General features: G+C 32.4%; 1 protein-coding gene across 3 annotated transcripts in view; it reads left to right on the top strand.

Moving 5' to 3' along the window:
- LOC121368252 (plasma membrane calcium-transporting ATPase 2-like) overlaps positions 1-24548 on the top strand; it is a 126518-nt gene that overhangs the window by 96581 nt on the left and 5389 nt on the right. The window contains exons 22-24 of one of the 3 annotated variants that reach the window (XM_041492905.1): positions 780-887; positions 3960-4133; positions 12908-14974. In XM_041492905.1, coding sequence (XP_041348839.1) covers positions 780-887; positions 3960-4133; positions 12908-13099 — 474 coding nt within the window. In that variant the 3' untranslated portion in view covers positions 13100-14974. The other 2 variants (XM_041492903.1, XM_041492904.1) reach the window with 2 other exon arrangements.

Genomic DNA, 24548 nt, shown 5'->3' with positions numbered 1-24548 from the left:
AAGTTTTACTATTATATAAAAATGGATGTTTAACAACAGCAATACGGTGCAGTGAATAACCGATCTTCACACCTTCAGGAATACTAGTACCCATTCAGTCCCAACATCTCTACTGTGTATCAATTAAGAAAGTATGACTGGCGTGCATCTAATTGCCTCTGGGCAGGCTACGCTTGACATTTGTAGGTTCACTTACTATGACAATACACCGCATGAAGTAGGAATTAAATAATTAAATGGAAAATTAAAACAAACTTGTTGAGAACGGTTAATTTAATACATTCCATTTGCATTATTTCTGAAGGAGACGGCATGTCAAAAGTTGATTTATAGTCAACTGTGAAGCACATATCCGTTGATTAGCAGTACAGATGGTAAAACAAGAAACAACAACAAATGTTTTAAAGACTATATATGTCGCAACCTGTACTCGGCGGCCACCTGTCTTAAGCGGCCACTTTTATCTACTCCCTTGTGTGACCACTTAAGTCAAGTTTTACTGTATATATTTTATGCAGGTGAGCTATACAAATGTGTACATCATTTGTACATTTCTCAACAAATATATAGGCAAAAGAGTCTACTAATATTTATATTAAAATATTAGGTTTGGCATATGATCTAAATAACTTGTGACTTGGCAATCTTTCAGTTACTTTTAGCATAATGCATAATCTTCACCTATACAAAATACCTATTTCTCAGAAACCTATTAGGAATGGATTACTTCATTATGGCCATAAATATGTGTCTAATTAATGATTGAATTTGTTTACTAGGTTTTGATTGTGGAGTTCGGTGGTTTGGCGTTCCACACAAAGGGACTCACATTGGAACAGTGGATGTGGTGCCTAGTTTTTGGAATTGGTGCACTCCTATGGGGTCAGGTTAGTTGTTAAATATTAATTTATATAAATAAGAAAAGTGTAATAAAAGGGTTGATGTAAAAAGAAACTTTTTGGTGTAATAAAACAAATAAATTATCCATTCTGAAAGGTTTAGTATTGTTGGATTCATTAACCTTCTGACTACTACAGGTGAGATATCTCGCCCGACGTCACGCCAGTCGACCTATTGTACACTGTATACAGTGCATTCCCCAATTCATATTTCCAGCCGTTTTGCACATGATACTCACCAGAAACCATTTATTAACAGGAAACTGAAGACAACTCAGCTTTCTGTGTCTTTAGATTTTTTATTTTGGCAGCATTTTCAGGGATCAATAGCTGATTGTTTTACCAACAATGAAAATCACCAAATATTGGGATATGAATTGTAGTTAGGTTTTTTTTTTTTAATATTCTGGTCAGTAGCCACTGTTATTGGGAATAATGGACATAAATACTGGACAACTGGCCACAAATACCTGTAAGTAAAAGTGACTTTTTAGATTTTTCTGTCTAATTTTAATCAACATTAACTGATCTAAAATATCATAAAAATTAGAAAAATACACAAAAATAATAGTTACCAAATCAAATATGAACTTTATTTTATGTATTTATAAAACATTCAAATGAATATATGTGAGTAAAAACGTGTTTTTGTCCAAAATTAATCCAGTAGTCTAAAGGTTAATGTAGTGCTGACTTCGACAAGATTTTCTGTTCAGTCCTATAACACAAGGTATATACCCCGCTTGTAGCAAAGTAAATATTAAGTGTTCCCTGTAAAAAGAACAGTCATATTTTATTTATAACACTTACTTGGGACATCTTCTACATAACACAGGAGATTTTTTGTTGCAAATGTATTGAATAAAGCACAAAGTACCAAATATAAAACATTCATAATGATATTGATGGCTATGACAGTTATGTCATAACATAATAAGAATGGCTATAAAAACAGGGCCCAGCAATGTTTTGTGTCTAGTATTGTTATTTTAATGTTAACATCACTGACATAAATGAAAATGAAAGGTGATTTAGGAATCATGAATACCGATTAATATTTTGTAACATACTGTCATCCAAAAGTATTGATTGTAGATATGATGGTATTATAAACAAATCCAAACTTTTATGTTTCAGTTGTATTTACCCCTCTAATGATTGGTAAATGAAAGTTCCATATATAAAGATGATTATGCAAGCTTGTGTGTCCTACTGATTTTACAAACCGATTGTCCGGATTTTTGTATTGCGTGAGCGAGGGTAATACATGAATCCAGATGCAAATTTTGTAAAATCACAACGACAAAGGCCATGGTTTGTGCTATCCTGCTTGTGGGAAGCGCAAATAAAAGATCCCTTGCTGCCTGTCATAAAAGAGTAGCCTATGTGGCAAAGCGGGTTTCCTCTAAAAACAGTGTCAGAATGACCATATGTTTGACGTCCAATAGCTGATGATAAGATAAAAAAATCAATGTGCTCTAGTGGCGTCGTTAAATAAAACAAACTCTACTTTATCTAACCTATTCATCAGGGTTAGTATTAGTTAAATTATTATAATTGTTAATTAAAAGGAAAATAACCCTTAAAGCTACAGCATTAAGGCTTGAGTAACATCACTGACAGAGGTTTGTGTTGCCAAGTTTTCTTGACTATCCATTAAATGTGTTGATAGCATACTGGAGTTCATATCTTCAGACAGCAAACTGGATATTCAAGACATCAAATGAGAATTACCTAGCCATTGTTAACAAGTTGAAGAAAATAATGTTTAAAATATGTTCTGTTGTTTTAGATGCATCTCCAAAGATGAAATGAATTCTGATATTGTATTTATCAAATAAGTTCATGGAGCCCCATTTTAGGTTCATTTAAGAATTGAACGTGAACATTTTTGAGTTTCATGCTAGTATGAAACGCAAAACCGCTTTACACACTGTATGAATGGTGTAGCGCGTTAGCATGAAACTCAAACATTTTCACGTTCAATTCTTATAATTCCAAACACATAACCATGCCATTAATGTAAAGCTCTTTAAAATAAAAAGTGAACTCTTTATTTTCCAACTATTTACTATTTTATTAACACGAAATTCATACTCAACATTAGCCGAATCCCTATGGTGGTTCGGCATTTTCCGTCAATAGCCGAATGAGAGAATGACAATGTTACAATCATTAATACAATTCATATTAATTTTTTGCATTAAATGTCAATACCAACTAGAAACATTTTGAATTCACTATAAACATATAACGTAAGTAATTTCAATAACTTTTAACCTGTAATAAAAATGTCTGAAGCGACCTATTTTGTATGGTATAATTTATATGTGAAGCAGTTGGTGTATGAATATTTAACTACAAACTGTGCATGGGCGGCATTTTTTAATTACTGTCCAGATTTACCAATTACGACGTTGAAATTACAGTTATCAAATTTTGAGTGCGTGAAAATTCCATGTGTTGATAGATTTGACATGGAGAAAGTGGTTTCAATGTATCCGGAAATGGATGAAACAGATGTGTCGCGAGTTTTTGTGTTTACTGGCCTTGTAATTGTGGAAGTGGCGACAACACAGGATGGTTTTGGCGTGTGTGTGTGACTTCAAGTGGTGCGACACAAGTATTCGTGAGATTTGACAGTGCCATGCTCATGTTTCGTTTTTGGAAAGTGGAACATTCTCAAAAAAATTGTATAGGAACACCTGACATGTTACGATGTCTAACGCTGACACTTGGAAGTTTGACAGCAGACGATTACTGTTTGATGTCTGAAAATAGAATCTCAAGGAAATTCCTCGGGGATTCCTTTGTTGACATAATTCATAAAGTAGTTCCCAAAAATAGTGCTAAACTGAGATTCATGGTGCTATGAATGTCAGTTTTTATCATCATGTGATACAAATTTGACCAATCCAAGGGTTTATAACAAAGGCATTTTTAGAGATTGGAATTATTGTTTGATGATGATGAATTAATACAGTATTGCTCAAAAGATGTTACATATATATGTGTTTTCTAGTTTATGATGAATATATATTTGGCTTGCATTTGTTTCAGGTTGTTATATCAATACCATCTCACAAGCTACCTAAAATTACTTTTCCTTGCTTCAACAAAGAAACCGAAAGCGCAGAAGAAGATGAAATAGATGGGCTTGACAGTGGACAGGATCAAGTTGGTGGGCGTGGTCAAATTCTGTGGGTCCGTGGCCTGACAAGGCTCCAGCAACAGGTTTGTTTCCATCGTGTTCTTTGTGTCTTAGTGTGGTTTAGAATATTTATCTTTTGCAGTGTGTAGTTGCTAGAAAGCTGCTTTTCAAAATAATTTCTATTGTGGTATAGAAAACTAATTTTGGTTTGTTTCAGATGTTGCTTTGCAATAAAATATATGAAGAATAGTCTTCATAAAATAAAATTTCTTTCAGGTTATGTCGTATACTGGTGTTTTAAAGACTTAATATTTTATGCGAGTCGGTGGAATGGTGATTTCTGTCTGAGTGTTTAGTAGTATGGCAATCTCGCTACCAGCAACATTTGGTTAAGTCTGGTTAAAGTTGGTTCAATGTATTGTCGTTGACCTTCTATTTACAAACATCTTTCTCATACACAGGCCTGAGATTAAGAAATAATTGCGGAAACCCAAAAATAGATTAGCACAAATGACACTTCAGGTAACCTGTTTTGGTTTTAGGTTACCAAAGTACAAAAATGAACAATCTACAACACAAATTAATGATGTTATACACCATTGTGGCATAACAATCAAACTGAATCAGAATCAGCATTACAAGTTTGTTTACCAATTATAAAACAAACTACCTTATTGGAGTATGTCCCGATGATAAATTGGTGAGTAATAAAACAAACTACCTTATTGGAGTATGTCCCGATGATAAATTGGTGAGTATTATTCCATGATTTCCAAGACCACTCTCAAACAGTAATAAAACATGAGAACAAATATTGTTATATTTATTAGTAACTGACAAATTACCTGGATGACACATGTTCTAAGAAAGTGTTTAGCTTTATTAATTTAATCATTTTAAATAATTGAATGTACCAGTATACTCTGTTCTAATGAGTAGTAACAATCCTCAGTTCCACTGAGTAATTCTATGAAGATCTGCATAACAACTAATTATCTATATATAATATAAATATCAAACTTTTGTTCAATGCCAAATAACTACAACAGATTCAATAAGAACAAAAAAGAGTAATAAATGTAATTCAGCCAAAAATAAATAAAATATGCACTAATTAGATGTTTTGAAACTGGGGCACATATTTAGATGGTTCAGCAAATTAAAAATGCGGACACAACATATTTTGATAGAGGGGTCGAAAAAACGTCACATAAAAATTAAGAAAGAAATGTTTTATTTAACGATGCACTCAACACATTTTATTTATGGTTATATGGCGTCACACATATGGTTAAGGACCACACATGTTGAGAGAGAAAACCCACTGTTGCCACTTCATGGGCAACTCTTTTTCGATTAGCAGCAAGGGTTCTTTTATATGCACCATCCCAAAGACAGGGTAGTACATACCACGACCTTTGATATATATATACCAGTCGTTGTGCACTGGCTGGAACGAGAAATAGCCCAATGGGCCCATCGACGGTGATCGATCTCAGACTGACTGCACATCGATCGAGTGCTTTACCACTGGGCTACGTCTCGCCCCTCACATAAAAAGAAAAACCCCCCAAAACGTGTTAGCCCCGATTCCTATTCAGTTAAATACTATGTTTTAGAGTTAACTCCATAATTTAGGCATGTAGAAAGTGGAAAATATAGTGCATTTCCTCTCTAAGACTATATGTCAATGTTACCAAATGTTGACATCAAATAGCCGATGATTAATAAATCAATGTCCTCTAGTGGTGTCGTAAAAGAAAAAGAAACTTTAATTTTAACTTTAAGCCATAATTTAAGTCTTACATACGGTATACATAGCAACTGACTGGAACATTCTTATTATGACATTGGATAAAAAAAAATTAAATCAATATTTAAAATTGTTGCATTTTTAATAACCCAAAAGTTCAGTACTTACAAACATCAAATTTTTTAAAAAGGGTCGCATCATCCATGTAGATCATGTGATTAAAACAGCAGGAGTTCTTCAGTTACAAAGTGGGCAAACTCCGTGAGATCTGATGACTTTGATTCACAACTGACAGAAGAAAGTGAATCTCGACATTACCGGAAGTTCAGTTATATGGTATTTTTTTAGGAAATAAAATACAGAAAATTCAAGATATCGCACGGGTGTGATAAAATAAGAACTACGGTACATATACTGTGAAAATCATGGCTACCTGTTTTTAGGCCATGTCAATATTAAGTGAGGTAACCTCCAGACAACCTGAACAACTGTTAGCTTCTTATTCTCAGGCCTGTGTACATGTTGGTTACATTTTGTGATGCGTTTGCAGACTCTTTTTTTTTTTAATCTTGGCATGAATTAATGTTTGGTCAACTTAAACTTAAAACTCTTGAATGGATATTTTTCATATTTGGCATGACAGTTCATCAAGTGATTGTCTTTAAACAGAATCCCTTCCCCATGAATGCCCCCCCCCCCCCAATGCCCCCCCACCCCACCCCCAATATGAATGTTGCCCCAGGCCGTTCAGAACATGGTTAATATTTAAATTGTTTCTCTAATTACCTTTAACTTGTGAATTTAATGGATGACTTTCATATTTAGTATAAATGTTTACTACATGTTTTAACTGTATCCTATCCAGTCTTAAATCCATAATCTAAGGTTAAAGTTTCTGAAATTACTTTTAACTCTAAACCCTTCTAATGGATGGCTTTCATATTTGGTATGTGAGACTCGGCAGCACAAGCTTAATTACCAGTACTCTAATGGTCACAGTCACGGTGATTAGGAACTTACCGGGTAGTTAACAGTTTCTCCAGTTGATTTGTAACTTATGGTTCGTTTTCATGAGAGCTTTCCGACTTTGTATGAGTGTTCAGTTTGCGAGTCTTTCAGTTGCACACACATCACGACCATAAATCTGATACTAATGTAAGGTCAAGGTCATTTTGAATAGGGTTAGTTTCTTAATTGCTTGTAACTCTTGAATCCATTAATGGATGTTTTAATATTTGGTATAAATTTTCACCAAGTGCTATTCATGTAAATCTATGCTCACAAATGTCCTACCAGAACTAGGTAGACAATTGTTAATAAGTAGAAATAAAAAAATTATTTACAAAAAAAAATGTAATTTTGTAATATGTTCTGAATATGTGTGTTAGTTATTTAAAGCCTAAGTATTTTACTAATATTACATTTAACTCCTATTCAGTACATATTTTCTTTACATATGCATGAAAACAAACCCAGGCCAACAGTTTTCATATATAATCTATCATTTAAAAGGTATAAAATTAAATTATTTTAATTTAAACAAATCTCTGCATCTTTTGAAAATAACTTCTTTCTGCTATCAGTACCTAAGGCTATTTGCATAACAAAACATTAGTCTCTGAGGCTACACGAAGATCAGTATTGCTTGTTTCATTTAATGAAGACCATGTCTGTATGACAAGTGAAAAGTATTCCAGCTTTGTGTAATATTTTCTTGAAACATAAACATAAAAATACACATAATAACTAAGTACATTCAGTTGATTTTGAAAATAATTTTTATTTTATTTTAAAAATTATATAATTTATGGAACTGTACCTGTCCTAATACACCAGGATCAGTAGTTTTAAAAACATTAACTCACAGAAAATCATGGAGTATCCGAGCTGAGCCACTTGCCCCCCCCCCCCCCCTTCTCTAAGCATGGTCCTGAATCTCCATATAATGTCCATTGCAAGCCCATAGGTAGTCAATAGAGAATAAATAAACATTTTATTCTAATTAGTATATCGAATAAAAAATGCAAATTATCTATGATTGCTCGTATAATTACAAAGAATGCAATATTAGAAGAACTTGCATTCAAAATATACTAAGATTTGATTAAAATCAAACTCGTGCCTTTTACATGATGAACTATATATGGAAACTGTTGTTTTGGATTTGCTTCATGCATATGTAAAGAAAATAATTATTGAATAGGAGTCAAATGTAATACATGTATTAGCAAACCTTAGACTTTAAATTATTGAACAGGACAATAATGGTCTCACTTTCCTTTTTAAAAACCTGTCTGCTGCTACTAGTTGTGTGGATTGATGTTTCACTACTCAGTAGATTACATGTAAACCATCATGGCTTTTGCCATTCTATAGTAAATGTCTTCAACTTGTTGCATTGGGATATGACAAATAATTGGTGATTATCAGAATGTGGCAATGGGAATACTGTGGCAGGAACAGTTAGAACTAGGTTAACATTACTTGGTATTATTGTATCAACTATTAAGTTGTCATCTTTACATCTCTCAAGACCAGCATTGCTTTCTACATTCATTCCATGTACTCTTGTGTCTCATGGTGTATTGGATGTAAGCAGCGGACATATAATTATTACTATAAACATATTTTCTGTCAGACAACTCTCATCTTAATTTGTATCGGCCTCTAATCAAATAATAGGTCCATCCAGACTTGATACATATATGCTGTTTTGTGGATGTAAGCCCATGTCTTTGATGTGTCTATTCATCACATCGTGATAGGGTCTAATTCATAGAGACACATTACTGTGTAATGTATTTTTCATCCATAAATTCTTTAACCTCGTTTACATTGAGAGTATTTACTATATTAAATGGACTATACAGCACATCCTTAAATAACCTGCACTCGTGTGTTTTAACACATTTTAGATACCGTTCACATATAAGATGCACTGTTTTATAAGTGGAACATCACTAAGTATTTACAATACAGTGGTTCAGCATCAGTGAACTGTGCCACTTATTAGCAGTTGGCAAGCTGCACTTTACTACACACATACTTGATTGTACTGTCATAGATATTTATCTTTAAAGACATGTGACTCCAAAATTAAATAAAAATTGACAACTGTAGTTATCATTTCTTTATTATTGGGATTTCAGCCAACAATAAACATGCCTCAGAAAACAAATACGGTCATTTTGCTGGATTGTTTAAATTATTTTTTTGTCTCCAAAAGTGTGGATATTGACTTGTTGGTAGTAAATTATACAATACCTGTAAATATGTAGCTCTCAATCATCAAAATCACAATGATCTTTGTATACGCCTATTAGCCTATAATGTGTTCAAACACTAATAGTGACCATTTTGCATAGAGTAAAACTGTCAGGGTTGTCATACTTTCAACGTTGCATTTGTTATTGCATTGTCATACTTCCAATCTCACTTGCACATTGATGAAAATAACTCTTAATCAGTGCAGTTTACTGGTATTTAATACAACAAAATACTACTGTATACTAACAGAAGAGGATTAAACGTGAAGCTGAAAGTAAAAGTCACAGATAAACTGCAAACCACCCCTTCTGATTTGAAAAAGAAAAGTAGCTGGTTATATATTCCACAAAATATGGTCATTTGTAACAGACACAGAATAGTCACAAAAATGTGTAGAATCGTGATAGGGGAGACCACTATCAACTCGAGTTTGAAGATAAAGTGACTGTCAAAAACATGTGATTTAATACACATTTGATACATCAGCCTTTTAGTATAATAGTTCAGCAAAATAAACATTTGAATCACAATGTAACTTTGACTTTAAAACATAATATTAGATAGTATAGTGACAATTATTAATATATTTAGAATTATTAATATGCTCTTTTGACTGACATCATTAGATTGCTAATTACTCCAATAGAAATCCTCTCATGTTTGATTAACGGTAGAAAAAGATATTGCCAAGAATTGTGTGCATCATTAATAAAGAAAGAGTATGCTGAGATCCTTGTAATGACAGCAGCTGTAACAATTGTCTCAGTAGAAACAGTCTGATCATGACCAAGAAGTTTTAATTTACAAATTGTTAACATTACTACCAAGACTAGGCAAAGCAACAAAATGAAAAAAAGAAGAAAAAAGATAAATGATACAGTACTTCAAAGCATGTCTCTATAAAGTTCAAAGATCTATGTTAATGTTCTTACTCCAGCTCACATGGTTATGATTTCCTTATTAACACAGTATTCAACATAGTTTGTCAAATTAAGCAATATTAAAGCCAAAGTCTGCTAAACAATTAACAAATAAAATGCTTCTGTATCAAACCTTTCAAATGTAATGTCATCTCACAACTAATTTTCCAGCTGAGACGGTAATCATTTTTATCATCCATTAAAGGCTTTTGCGATATTCTCCTAGGAGATATCTCTTCTTTTTGTTACATCACTGTGTATGTTTCAGCGCTAAACCTATCATTAGTGACATCACACCACTGTCATTCTGCTAGTTAATGAGTCTACCACTGTCAAATATAGTGACATTCAAGCCACATTACTGATATTGTTGCAAATGAAAAGAATGATAATGGATGATAAAAAGAATACCCTCCTTGTGTCTTATGATATTATAATTTATCATCCATTAAAGGCTTTTGTAGGAGATATCGCTGGCACTATAATTTGTAATATCTCTTGCTTATAATCTTGATTGGTCAAATTTTAATCACAAGACAATGTTTTGTTACATCACAGGGTCTGTTTCAGCACTAAACCTACCATTAGTGACGTCATGCCACTGCCGTTCTGCTAGTCAACGAGTCTACCACTGACATTCAACCCACATTCTGACATTGTTTACAACTGTCGCAAATGAAAAGAATGATAATGGATGATAAAAAGAATACCCCCTTGTGTCTTGTGATATCATAATTTATCAGCACTCGTTGATAAAAGTATAAAATCCTCAGCAAGCCTCGTATTTCATACTTTTAAGAACTTTTGCTGATAAATTATGATATCACAAGACACTCAGGGTGTTTCCTCTAGTTATCCAGTGATAAAAATGGGTGGAATATGTCATCGGTACAGCCCTGACCGACAGGAGTTTATATCACAGTTTCAGTAATTCCGCTAATTAACATATTCAATATTTTTTTACCATTACACAAATATCAGAGAAAGCCCAGATTTATTTTTATTTTTGTTATTTAGTTATATATATCTACCCTGTATTTTTTTTTTTTTAAATGTGACTTTGTGGCTATTTATCAACTGATTTTTAGTGACTTCAGTACTTTGAATGAAATTGTAAAATGTAAGTCAGATTTCTAGTCAGGCGGAAATGCTTAACTTTAGTATTTCACGGGTTATTTGTTACTGCAATTTTGATTTATTTTTAACAAACACTTCTTGCAAACTTGTAATAGATTCAACATAATAAATGACCTATATAATGCAAATGAGTGTAAAAAAAAAAAAAGTGACATCATACTTGCTACATGTGTATAGACTAAATTACATCTCAATATAGACACTAATAAGCACCCCCAACTTTAAAAAAATGTGCTTAATATGTCAAATACGATACATTTAGAAGAAAGTTTTACTTCAGTAAATCGTATTTAGTGTATTATTGGGTTTAATCACCTAATAATTCTGTCTGCAGATGATTCACGGAATCAAACAAACATTAATTTTATTTAAACTTTATAATCAAATTGTCACTAGTACTTTGAAGTTAACTAGCTTATAACTAAGGTTGAAGAATGCTGTCCTCAACACACACTCTGGCTGTCTGGACTGTTTGTCGAAAGAAAGAAAATACTTGAAAGAACTCTCTGTTGGCATCTGACATTGAATCATTGCAACTCACTTCAGGTGGTCTAATGGCTTAACCACCACATCACTGACACAGGTCTTTTGGACTGGCTTAACCACCACATCACTGACACAGGTCTTTTGGACTGACTTTTAGGAACTAACTCACAGTGATAATGTTTTTTAAGTTTTAACACTCACAAACTGACATAGAACATTAACATTGCACATTGTGAGTATGTCTCAAAAATAAAAAGTATATTTTTGAATTGGAACAAAAGTAATTATTACTTGTTTTCTGTTACCAGTATCTTTTGTTTTTCTTTTGTTATCATTTAAGTTGTGCCAAATGTTAATACATTAGTTCAGATAGTTTTCGTACCGTGGTGTTAATTATTAAAATAAATCTTAAATTTAGACCAGTTAGAAAACTTGAAGTAAAATCTTTGATTTTTTTTGTTGACAGCTACGAGTAGTGAGAGCTTTTAAGAGTACTTTGGAGGATCTGGAAGAAAAACGTAGTGTTCACAGTTTTCAGAGCTTACACAGCATACGTAGTTCTCGCAGTCACCATGGGCCTCGTACAATTAGTGAAGAGGCCAACTCTCACCATGATAAATATTTACGAACTCCCCATTCTGAACTCCATTCGCCACAATCCCCTGATTACGCAGTTTCAAGTGGTCCACTGCCTTTCAAAACCAAGAGTCAGTCGTATGAAAATGTGCCACTTGTCACTAAACAACCTTCACCTGTTCTGTCTACTACGAATCCAGCACACAAGACTTCACCTCTTAAGACTATGAGTCATTCAGATATTGTTAACTGTCGCTCCACAGAGACTACAATTTAAGAGTTTGACTGTAACTTGCTGTCATTGTCATATGTTGAGCTGGCAGCACTTTGTTTAAACATTGTTATGTTGTTTTGTGCTGTTTGTTCCATGGTTTCACCAGTGTTATGAAGCATTTGTTTTTCAAATAACATGTTGTTACTGTATGCAACCCCAGAATTGTTTGCCATTTGTTTTGTTGAATCCTGTAGTTTACAGTGTTCTTGTTTTAGATTTAGCTGATTGCAGTGTGGTTACTTGTGATCTCGTTTTCACTATTGCTGGGGTTGCACCCAGTTATTCAACAGTCATATGTTGTAGCTTCAGTTTTTGCGTGTTGAGCACCAGACTAATATTTGTTGCATAGATGAGTGTTCTATTGTTTGTAGCTAACTAACCTATTCTACTGATGTTTTATTTATGTTACATACTTTCAATTGTTTCTTTTGATTCTGTTTTCAGATACGTGTAGTTAATGCTTTCCGCATGAGCTTAGATGCTCGTTACGAGAACCGTAGTTTGTCATCAATCCATAGCTTCCACTCACTGCAAAATTTTAGATCAACAAAAAAACCTGCTACTTCCTCCCATGATCCAGCAGAGACTTCATTTAGCATGTCTGTTAAGCCCGACATGATTCAAACAGCTCTGTGATTGGCCCAGCACTCAGTTGGTGTACCATAAGCACGTCTGTCGGTCTGTTGGTGTGCTGTTGTTAGCTCATGCGGTCACCTGCTGGCTGGCTGGCTGGCTGACAGGATGTGTCCAGCACTGTTGTTCCTGTTGTAAATACAGTCTGTGTTGTCAACGTAGTCTCACCACTGAGGTCACCACTTCATGTCATGGCTTTGTGCCATCGCGCTCGCTCGGTCTATATAGTTCCTCGAACTAGCGCTTGTACAGCGTTTTAGTATTTTCTTCTTTTTTTTTAATGTTTTTTTTTTAATGTATTTGTCATTTTTACAGGTTTATTTTTCTTCTGACACAGCATGTATTTTTCAATTGTTGTTATTTGTGAATTGTTGATTAACCTGTTTGAAATGCGTTGTTTGGGAATGAAATGCATTCTGGTCTTAAGCCTACTACTACAATCATGCATAACAATTCTTTAATTTACATTAAATATATTTTTGCTATTTTGTTTCTGGATTCTTATATGTCATCATATGTCCTGTAGTACAAGTACAGAAATAGTCAATGATACCTTTTTGCATCGGTGTATGTTAATGAGAAAAAGTGTTAAATACTTAATATTTGATATTACGCATTTACAAACATTACACCTTTCTGAATCAGCATTGGACCATTACAATGTAACAAACTAATAAAAAAAATAAAGTAACATAAACTATTTTTTAAGAAGCATCGGGTACTAACCTGTTATCATTTGTTATCTCAGGGATGTGTTTAAGTTATTTTTATATCATCAATGATTGGCTAATTTTCCAGTTATATTTTCAAATGTTCTCTTAAAATTTTTTTATTTAAGAAAAGAAAACATATAAATGCTATGTTTCTTATATTAATTGATTTCATCTTTTTTTATGGTTTACCCACACACACTCCAAAAAAGAAGAAATTTGTGCAGCCCATGTATGTTAAAGATTGTTAAAAATGTATATCATAACGTATACCGATGTCTGAAGTGATCAGACCAAATCTGTTTTTGTGTTTATGCTTATTGCTTGACAAGTGGAAAATAAACAGTTTACTGGGAACCACTGGCATATTTTGACATAAATCATGTTGCAGAGTTCAGCTAGCCTGATTGATTGGGTTTTCTAATTAAAGCTACTAAAGTGAATGAGATTAACCGTTTATTAGTTGGGGCATAGAGCACAGGTCCTAGGTTACTGGATAAAGACTGGTTGTAAAAACTCCATATGTTTGTTGTTGCCTATGTTCTTGTTCGTTACAGAAATAATTGTATTAAGGGTAGTGAGTATTTTATAAAATAGTTTGAAACATGTAGACATTCTTTTTGAAAAATTTATATAAAATTTTACATTATGTAAAAAGTTGAATGTTTTGCACGTTTCTGTGTGTTCGGTGTCTGGGGTGGGGTTTTTTCTTTTCTTAAAAATAAAATAGATAATAGAATGCAATTAGTTCAGTAACTATTATGGGAATCTGTTACATTTCAGTCAACATTGGCTAATATTTTACAATTTAAAAGTAATAAATATTTTGATGATATGTCATGCACAAAGGTGTGGTCGTAATATGTGCACATTATTTCCGTGTGCAGTGTGTGTGTGTCACTGAAGTATGGGTATGAATGTGCACTGGGTGAGAAGTGTTTGTCGGGTAACAAAACAAACTATTCAATGTAGAAAGTGTGTTCTTTTAAGGTAAGAGGTAGGTGCTCATTGTGTTGATTGTGAAGGCAACTTTTGTGAGTTACCTGCCTCGGTGGCGTCGTGGCAGGCCATCGGTCTACAGGCTGGTAGGTACTGGGTTCAGATCCCAGTCAAGGCATGGGATTTTTAATCCAGATACCGACTCCAAACCCTGAGTGAGTGCTCAGCAAGACTCAATGGGTAGGTGTAAACCACTTGCACCGACCAGTGATCCATAACTGGTTCAACAAAGGCCATGGTTTGTGCTATCCTGCCTGTGGGAAGCGCAAATAAAAGATCCCTTGCTGCCAATCGGAAGAGTAGCCCATGTAGTGGCGACAACGGGTTTCCTCTCAAAATCTGTGTTGTCCTGAACCATATGTCTGACGCCATATAACCGTAAATAAAATGTGTTGAGTGCCTCGTTAAATAAAACACTTCTTTCTTTCTTTCTTTCTTTTGTGAGTTGGGCTGATAGCCTGATAGCTTTAGGCCAAATCAGTTTACATTGTGCTTGTGTGTAGGCTAATCATTATCAAAATGGATAAAGGAACACATCAGTCCAGACCAGTTTACATGTTACTTATCAATAGACTCTGACTGTCAATAAAGGTCATGGTCATTTAGTTTTTGTACACGTTTGTCTTAAATTGCAATGAGGCCTGCCTATCACATATTTATTCAAAACATTACCATACAAAAGTAGGACGACGTTGGAATTTGTTGTAAAGTTCTGTCCATACTGTCAAATGTTTTTAGACTAATGTATGATGAAATTAAATGGTACATACATGTAATTATATAAAAAAGGTAAAGGTCTTCTAATTGTTCTTAAATCTCTACCTATCCTTTAACTAACTCATCTTTCAATTTGCACACTAAATCCATCTTACAAAAATAATAACGCTGAGAAAAAAAGTTATTTTAATATTTTATAAAATACAGAAAAGTTAATGGGCAAATTGTGGATGGATGAATTTTTTTTATATTTCCTAATTTTATAGAGGCGGGAAAATTTACTTTAATTTTGAAAAATAAGGAATAATGAAGAAATGAAATGAAACTAACATTAACTTTATTTTGTTGTGTAAAAACATAATAAAAATAAATTAATATACTATCGGTCAAAATATTAGCCATCTTAAAATTGGGTGAAATCCAGGTGAGATATTAGCAACATAAAACTTTAGTGATACTGGCTCATCAAACAGTAATTTCAACAAAATAAAGTTTAAGTTGTAGGATTGTTTGAAAGAATAGTTTGACTATATTTTGATATTGTAGAATGTGGTTGTAAATAGCCTCAAACATCAAAGTGAAGATGCTAGAGACAACTTTCATGTAGTATCACATTACAGCAATGTGCATGCAAACTAATTATTGTTGTTTGCTATTTTTATTGTTTGATCAATCATGTTCACTTAATTGTCAATAAAAGAAATTTTCAAACAAGTCTATGTAGAGAGACTATTGTTGATCAACGGTTACTGGGCCCATCCTAATGAATAATTATCTATCACTGTTGGTAAACCTCATTTAATGATGAATAAACACTTTATTTTAAAATAAATATTATGAAAGGCAAATTAAATGTATATGTGGGTTGCCAAAAGTTGAACTCTCAACATCAGTGAATAATGGTGCTTCGTTCTGTTTGGTATACCACAATAGCCTCTATTTGAAACTAGCGAGGAAAGTCAGGCAGTTACTTCCCCTAACCGCTCTCCAGTTCCGGTGTATTCAGCCAACACAAACATGGCCGATGACCAGTTATTTGTACATCTTCAGCTGAGATTTATGCATAGCAGCCCCTGGTTTCCTAAACGCCCACCTATGGTTTAAAAATAAAGAAAGATACAGGATGTTGCATGTTATTGTTAAAGTTTGCTTTTATTGAATGACACCACTAGAGAACATTGATTTATTAATCATCAGCTATTGGATGTCAAACCTTTGGTAATTTCAACATAGTCTTAGAAAGGAGGAAACCTGTTGCATTCTCACAGACAAAATGGTACATACCACAGCCTTTGATATACCAGTTGTGGAACACTGGCTGGAACAAGAAATAGCCCAATGATGAGCCCACTGATGGGTTTTGATCGTAGATAGACCGCGCATCAGCACTTGTAACTGGGCTATGTCCTGCCCCACATGTTATTGTACCCAGAAACTATATACATCATAAATGTTAGTAGAGGTGTTTAGTTTTGGAGATTCATAGTTCAAACTAAATTATTTACTCTTAATTAAAACGTATATTAAAGGTAATAAATATTTATAATGTCCTATGGTTTTGGATTTTATAATCTGTTTTGTTAAATTTAGCATCATGAACTATTAGTATTTTGCATGACCTCACTAAATTTGCTAATATTTTATGCTCACTAACATTTCTTGATTTACTACACATGGACTTTGTAAACTTTGATAGTGTTTTTTTATTCAGTTTGATTTACTCTCTTGTTGGCCTTGTCCTACAGGCGGGATCTAGCTCAGTCGGTAGAATGCTTGTCTGAGGTGCTTTGGTTGTAGGATCAAACCCTCTCGGCTGACCCATTCTCTGATTATGTTGTTCCCCATCTCAACCAGTGCTGTACGACTAGTATATGTGCTGTCCTGTCATGTCTTTAGGAAAATGCATATAAAAGATCCTTGCTGCAAATGGATAAATTAAACAGGTTTCCTCAAGTTTATTTGTCAGAATTATAAAATATTTGACATCCAATAACCAATATTTGATAAATCAGTGTGCTCTAGTGGTGGTGTTAAACAAAACAAACTAACTTGTAACATTGTACCCAACATGTTACAGAGATGATGATGGTCTTCATATCATGTTATAGGTTTTTACAAATTAAGCAGACCACACCATACATGTGTTGTGAACATCATCAAACTATTTTATACGACAATGTTTTGAACAAATTTATAATAGTGTAGAAGGGCCTTTACAAAAATAATATTCAGAGGTCAAGGGTTTGGTTAAAATGTGATTGTCAAACCTGGACGGTGAATAAACAGGATTCCTTTCATTGTATATCTAAAAAGAGTAAAGTAGAACCTGTTAATTCTGGAATTGAAAACATTTTCTGCATAGAACATTAAATATACCTGGGGGAAATATAGTGTACTTAAATGAATGTTTAAAAGGTCAGCACTTAGCATCTGATGTCATCCAAGCTGCAATACAGTTCAAACAGGTTCACTGCACAATAGGTCACTGATATTACTCTCTCAAGCTTTATTCGTGAAGTGTTTAATTATATTGTCGTTTGTTCATTTGATTTAGGGTGGGGTGGGTGCACATTGTGTTTTGTGGTGTGTGTGGTTTTTTAAGAGTGACCATAGTGTGTGTGTAAATAATAGGTTTTTATGTATATTTTGTGTGGTATGTGTGAAAAATTACTACTTCCAAAGACCGTGCACATTATTTGGGAGTGGCAAGTGTCAACAAAGGGTTTCATATATTGACACATGTATAGTGGTACATGTATATGCTTGTAAGTTGTTTTGAGAATTAATTTAGAATGTAATTGTTGTGACTGCTGTGTAAATGTTATTACAAACTTTGTTTAGGCTGAATGGACAGGATTAACATTTAATATATCTAATTCTTATTGACAATTTGAAATTCAACAGTGTTTGATTGGTTAAGACTGTTTTACTTTTAGAGGCTACATACCTAGAATTCAAAATTGTAAGCATCTTGCTTGGTATTTTGATTGTCTTTCAAAAACCACACTGTGGATATGGATTTTACAAATGTTTTATTATCCAGACCATCATCATCTATAAGTGATGTGAACAGTTTGCTGTAATTTAACCCGGACACTAAGATTAGCGAGTTGGATGGTTTCTAACTTTAAGACTTAAAAATATGTATATAAACATGGTTAACATAGGTAATACTTGGAACTGATGTTATCAGTAAAGTAAATGGAGTACTTGGGGGTTCAAGTTCAATATTCATAGTAAGTATTTTTTATATATTCCTTAAGCTCCATTTTATGCACAGAATATCTGTATATTGTAGGACAAATACTAGTATACAATAAAATAAATTATATAGCAGAGATTAATAATATATAATTAGTTACACATAAGTATACATAATGGGGAAATAAATAAACTATATTAGGGATATCTGTTGTATTTTCTCTGTAATTACAACAGTAAAAATTTATACCATGGATGTTTTCTGAGAGAGAGATTTTAGAAGTTAGTATTTCTGATCTGTAGCTACTGTAAGATAGCTACTACATGTACTTTACTAACAGAGTTGATTGGGATTACCACTTCAAATAAAGAACCAAGAGAAATTTTTATTATGAAAATTTTACTGTTTTGTTGACAGGTTTTTTTGTTGGTTTTTTTTTTTTTTTTAATTAATAAAAAAAAACAAAACAATATGTGGTTTTTTTTAAAGAAGCTACATAAAAAAGAAAGAAACAAATTAATCTGGCAGATTTTTATTGGTTGAATTAAAGCAAGCAAACAATTTGTGTTTAAAAGGCTTGATTAGAATGAGATGAGAATTGAGTACATCTCCTGGAAACATCTTAAATAAAGAAACTGGTCACAGTTTGCTGTCACCAATGTTTCCCCACAAACTAAGCTTTCTTAATGACTAAATGTACATTATAAATACACTTTCTTGTTTAGAATAATAATATCTGTATTTTGAAGGTGTTATTTACTACTCAACATTCACTAGGGATATATCAAATTTGTCTTGATAAACAATTTGGTAATCTTCAATTTGTGTAAAGTGATAAATGGGACTCTGTGGTTTGGATCTTCCATTCATCACCACAGTAATGCATGACTACTATTAGTTGTGTCATCTATTGAATACAGTAAATGCAGTTGCTGTACTTGACATGGGTTTTTTTTCCATATATCTCTAGCAAAAGTTGAGTTGTAGTGGCGACTCGAATTGTATCATGTAGGAAGACCTTACGTCATAAGATTCCATGACATTAAACAAAGCTTATCAATTTAAACATTTTGTGGGAAATATACATGCAAATGCATACAAATTTCCATTTAAATAAAGAAAAATTATGGTTTTATGTAATAAAATAATTGTCTACATTTTGGAAAATAATTGTTTTTTTGGACCCATGAAATCCAAACATTTTGACATGTTTGTAAATTAAAAATAAATGGCAAAGTGACAAAACTCTTTACAGTTGCACTTTAATGTGATTTGATTGGCTGAGAGCTTGTGATTTGTAGTAAGAAATAGAACCATTATGATGACTTGGAATATAAAATTAGTGTTATGATTTAGGTGTTCTTCTGCATTATTCGATAGTATGCTATAAGTCAGTGTGAAAGATTGCATAATGAGAATGCCCCTTAATATTTGTAATTACTGAAACTTTATTTTGTTTTGTAAAATATATTTTTGTGTACGAAATTATCAAGATGTAAAATGTATCTTGGGATTCTAGAGACATTAGGATGACAAGAAATACATTGAATTGTTAATTGGACTTTGCAAGTGGGAAATATGTCAAATGGCAGCAAACTGAAGATAATTTCTTTAACCACTGTTCAGTCTATACTGCCCTGCTAAAGCAAAAGCAGTAAGTGGGTGAATATTTAAATTGTGGCATTGTAAAATAGCCATCAAAATACTGTAGCCAGACACCAGATAAACGTATTCCTGAAGCACCCGCCTTGAGAAGCAAATTGATTCAACTGCTTAATGAAGCCTCTACGTGATTTTATTAACATTGTTAATTTATCACTTGCATGTACTTCCTTTGACATTTCATAACTCAAACCACATACATCACTTTTCTAAAAAGTTTACAAATGGCAAATTGCTATAGATGCATATTTTGTGATCATGTTGTTTGAGTTCCAGGAAAGCAGTAAAAATAAATGTTAAGTTATAAATCTGGGTATTATTATTATTATATATTTTTTTTTTTTTCCCCTTTTTTATGATTGTACAATTGGAATAGTATTGTTTTTTCTTTTGTTTTTCTTTTCCTTTTTTTTTTCTTAGTGGTGAATGCATGTTTGGAATATTTGTTTTGTTCTCTGTTGACAAAATGTTTATAATTTACAGCATTAGTCTGCTTTTTGTGTACCTGTATTGGTTTCCATTGACAGCTGTTTCCTAACTGTTGATAGTGTACGTGTGTTGGTTTCCATTGACAGCTGTTTCCTAACTGTTGATAGTATACATGTAGACATGGAAATATCTGCATGGACTAAAAATATGATTGTAAAGTTACATATGTAGTTCTGGTAACAAAACAAGGTGCCAGAAACCAGAAAGTTCCTAATTGCATTAGTCTTTGTAATATTCATGAAATATTGTAATTATATATGGGTAGCCATTGTAATACAGTTAGCTTTACTTTGTAGTTATGTTTGTTTATAATTCTAGTTACAATTGTACTTCTATCAAAGCTGAGAATAAAATATTTAAGGGGAGCTGAAGAGTAACAAATATATAGTGTGTAAAATAAAAGTCTTACAATTATTGTTTATTGTTGTATGGTTTTGTCAAAATTGTGAAAACAATTATTTCATTTGCACATGACACAGTGACTGCTTAGGAATTGTACATCATTATAATGTTAGTGATAGACATTTTCTTCCAAAGGATATTTTGTAATGAAGAAAATCTCGGGCGATATTTCTGTTACCCTGACTTTTGAAATTGAAATAAATAAATGAGAAGAAATGAAATTAATTCATAATGCACTTAGTGAATATACATTTTAAGTTTATTTTCAAATATCAATTGCAATTTTCAATTCAAAAGTTATTTCATTCTGATTGCCAATTTTACACTGTCAGACCATTTTATCAACGCTTGTACACAATACAGCAATTGTATCTTATTGTGTTTCCTGACAAAAACTTGTCAATAATGAATGAATGTTTAATGATACCCCAGCAAAAGAACACATTGTAACAAAAGTGAAAAAACATGAAAAAAGTGATTATCAAATCTATATATTAAATTTGAAAGTTAAAGTAAAATAATTCAAATATCACAGGTTAGCAAATGTAGATAAATAAATTTGGGATTATGATTAATGGGTCAGATACTGGCTAGCTATTTGTCCACAGTTGTACAAAAGCCTGAATACATGAGTAGCTTTTTGTCTAATTTTAAACAGTACTGTAAAATACATTTAAAAGAAAATAGAAAACCCTTTAAAATAATTATTTGTTGTATAAAAATACCACATATTTAGACAGTTATAAGTTAAAATAGCTGAGTGAAGGTGATACACTTGTATCTGTTCAGACTGGCATTTATCAAAATCCTCTAGCACTGTAGCAGTGTGAAAGTTGAAGGGAAAGGCAATAAACAATATAGTAGCAGGTCTGTTGAACATTTGGTAGGTAGACTGGTAGGTACTTTGATTCCAGCTGGTTTTCACAACTAACACAAAAAGCACCTTTTTTCTGTTTTTCTTTTTCTTTATTCAGTATAAATGCAATTTGAACATAACAAAGACTAACCCAGATAAAATGACTGATAATTCAACAAGAAATATAGCTAAACTCTACTTTTTTCATTTGTTTTGTTTAACGACATCAGAGCACATTAATTTATTTATCATCGGCTATTAGATGTCAAACATTTGGTAATTTTTCCATTAGTAGAAAGGGGTCTTTTATATGTACCATCCCACAGACAGGATAGCACATACCATGCCTTTGATATACCAGTCGTGGTGCACTGGTGAATGCTTTACCACATACTACATATTTGGTTCCTTATCTTGTAAAAAAGACTAACATTATTTGAATGTAAAATATAATTTGATTGAAAGGATAAAAAATAATTTCTGGGTACGTTTTATTTTTATTTCTTCATTTTACACAAAGCCTTGTCTTCAGTTCCCCTTAAATAACATGTCGCGCATAGCATTTATCTTGTGCATTTGTATTTCACATTATTTTTGAAGAGTTAAGATTGTTAATAACTATTGTCTGTGCACTATTGTCTGATTAAATTTATTAATTGAGTTCATATATCTGGTCAGCAGTAATATGGAACTGTTCAGTAATGATGTAAGAATGATTTATTTTTATTTGTCAATAAATAATAATGAAACAAATGTATCAACTTACTTGTAATTAGACATATCAAACTTCACAAGTGATGTACTAACATGTCATAATGTACTAGTCTTGTATATTAGGTATATATTTTATTTGTGATGTGTGATCATATGCTGGCCCATGTTTCACAGTTCATGTACACATGAAAAGGATTTTTAAAAACTGGATGGTTCCTTGTTACACATTTGAATACATTTTGGTCTGTAAATGTTGATTAACACCAAATACCAATTTTTACTAGTATAAAATTTGGTAATTAAGAATGTATGTTGAAATTTGTCCTTTTTGTGAGATAACCTTATGGTAAATGTATTTGCTTCAATAATGATATTAATGAAAACTACTGTAAAGTTTTCTTTGTATTTCTAACTGACTATGTTTGAACAAAATGTTAATAAGAACATTCTTCAATCAATGTTCTTATTTCTTGCTTTCGTAACAGAAGCACCTCTATGAGAATGCTATCATGATATGTATTTAAACATTTGTGTTTTTTGCGTTTTTTAAATTTATTATTATTATTATTATTATTATTATTATTATAATTTTCTCCTCTTCTTTTTTTCTCTTTTTTAATTATTGCAAGTTGTATTATATTGTACAGAATCACTATTTTGTTTTTGGTCTATTGATTGTTCTGCATTGTATATTATTTTCATTATGTTAATCCAAATCCCTTCACCTCACCCTTCCAGATTCAAAACCAAACAAATTATCTGAGATTATGTTCTTGGATGATGTAAAAGTTAAATAACAGACACATGTTACATATGTCACTTTTCAGTAATGATATTAAACTAGATGGTATATAATCTGTTGAGAAGGATCAAGGCAAAATAATTGAATAAATCCTTGAGGAGAATGATTTGCACATTTGAGTGTCGGTATTACATATTCACTGCAGACATTTATAGTCTGTGGGGCTTGACACCAATCTGCTTCATACTGTGTTCTGGGCAGTTGATGTTTATAGAGGTTGTGTTGTCTGGAGTGCTCATCTTTCAAAACTTTGAAAAGATTATGAATATATTATTAAAGGTATCCGTATCCATTCATTATCGTACCCAATATATATTAGCATAGTTTTCATCATTCTTTTTTTCTTCAGGTAGTGATAGTATTTTAATAGAATAACAACAAAAGTTTTTGAATAGATGCTTGTTATTGTCTATTGACATTAAGAATGTATCTTAATTCTTTCAGAAATCATTTTATATGTCAGATCATCTCTCTCTCTCTCTCTCTCTCTCTCTCTCTCTCTCTCTCTCTCTCTCTCTCTCTCTCTCTCTCTCTCTCTCTCTCTCTCTCTCTCTGCTTTGCTGCCCTGCTCCCTCACAAAATATGTAGTAACTGCACTATACTACAGTAGTTTTAAAACAAATGACTTTTTGTTCCATTTCATAATTGTATGAAAACGTTTTATTTGAATTTCCCACTCCATTCTGTTTCATTAGTTAATAGCAATCATGACCAAAATACAAAAAAAAAGAAAAAACATTTTGTACTTGCTTTCTTTTTAACTGTAATTGATCATGCATTATTATTTATGATTTTTATGAATAAACAAATTTTAACCTGCTATTTTCTTTTGTTGTATGTGTTTTTTTGTATGGTATGTGTTAACAGAAAATAAACACTGATAGAAAGCAACAGAATGA

Source organism: Gigantopelta aegis, chromosome 3 (genome assembly GCF_016097555.1).
Source record: "Gigantopelta aegis isolate Gae_Host chromosome 3, Gae_host_genome, whole genome shotgun sequence".
Lineage (NCBI taxonomy): Eukaryota > Metazoa > Mollusca > Gastropoda > Neomphalida > Peltospiridae > Gigantopelta > Gigantopelta aegis.
This window is presented reverse-complemented; position numbering and strand designations above follow the sequence as displayed.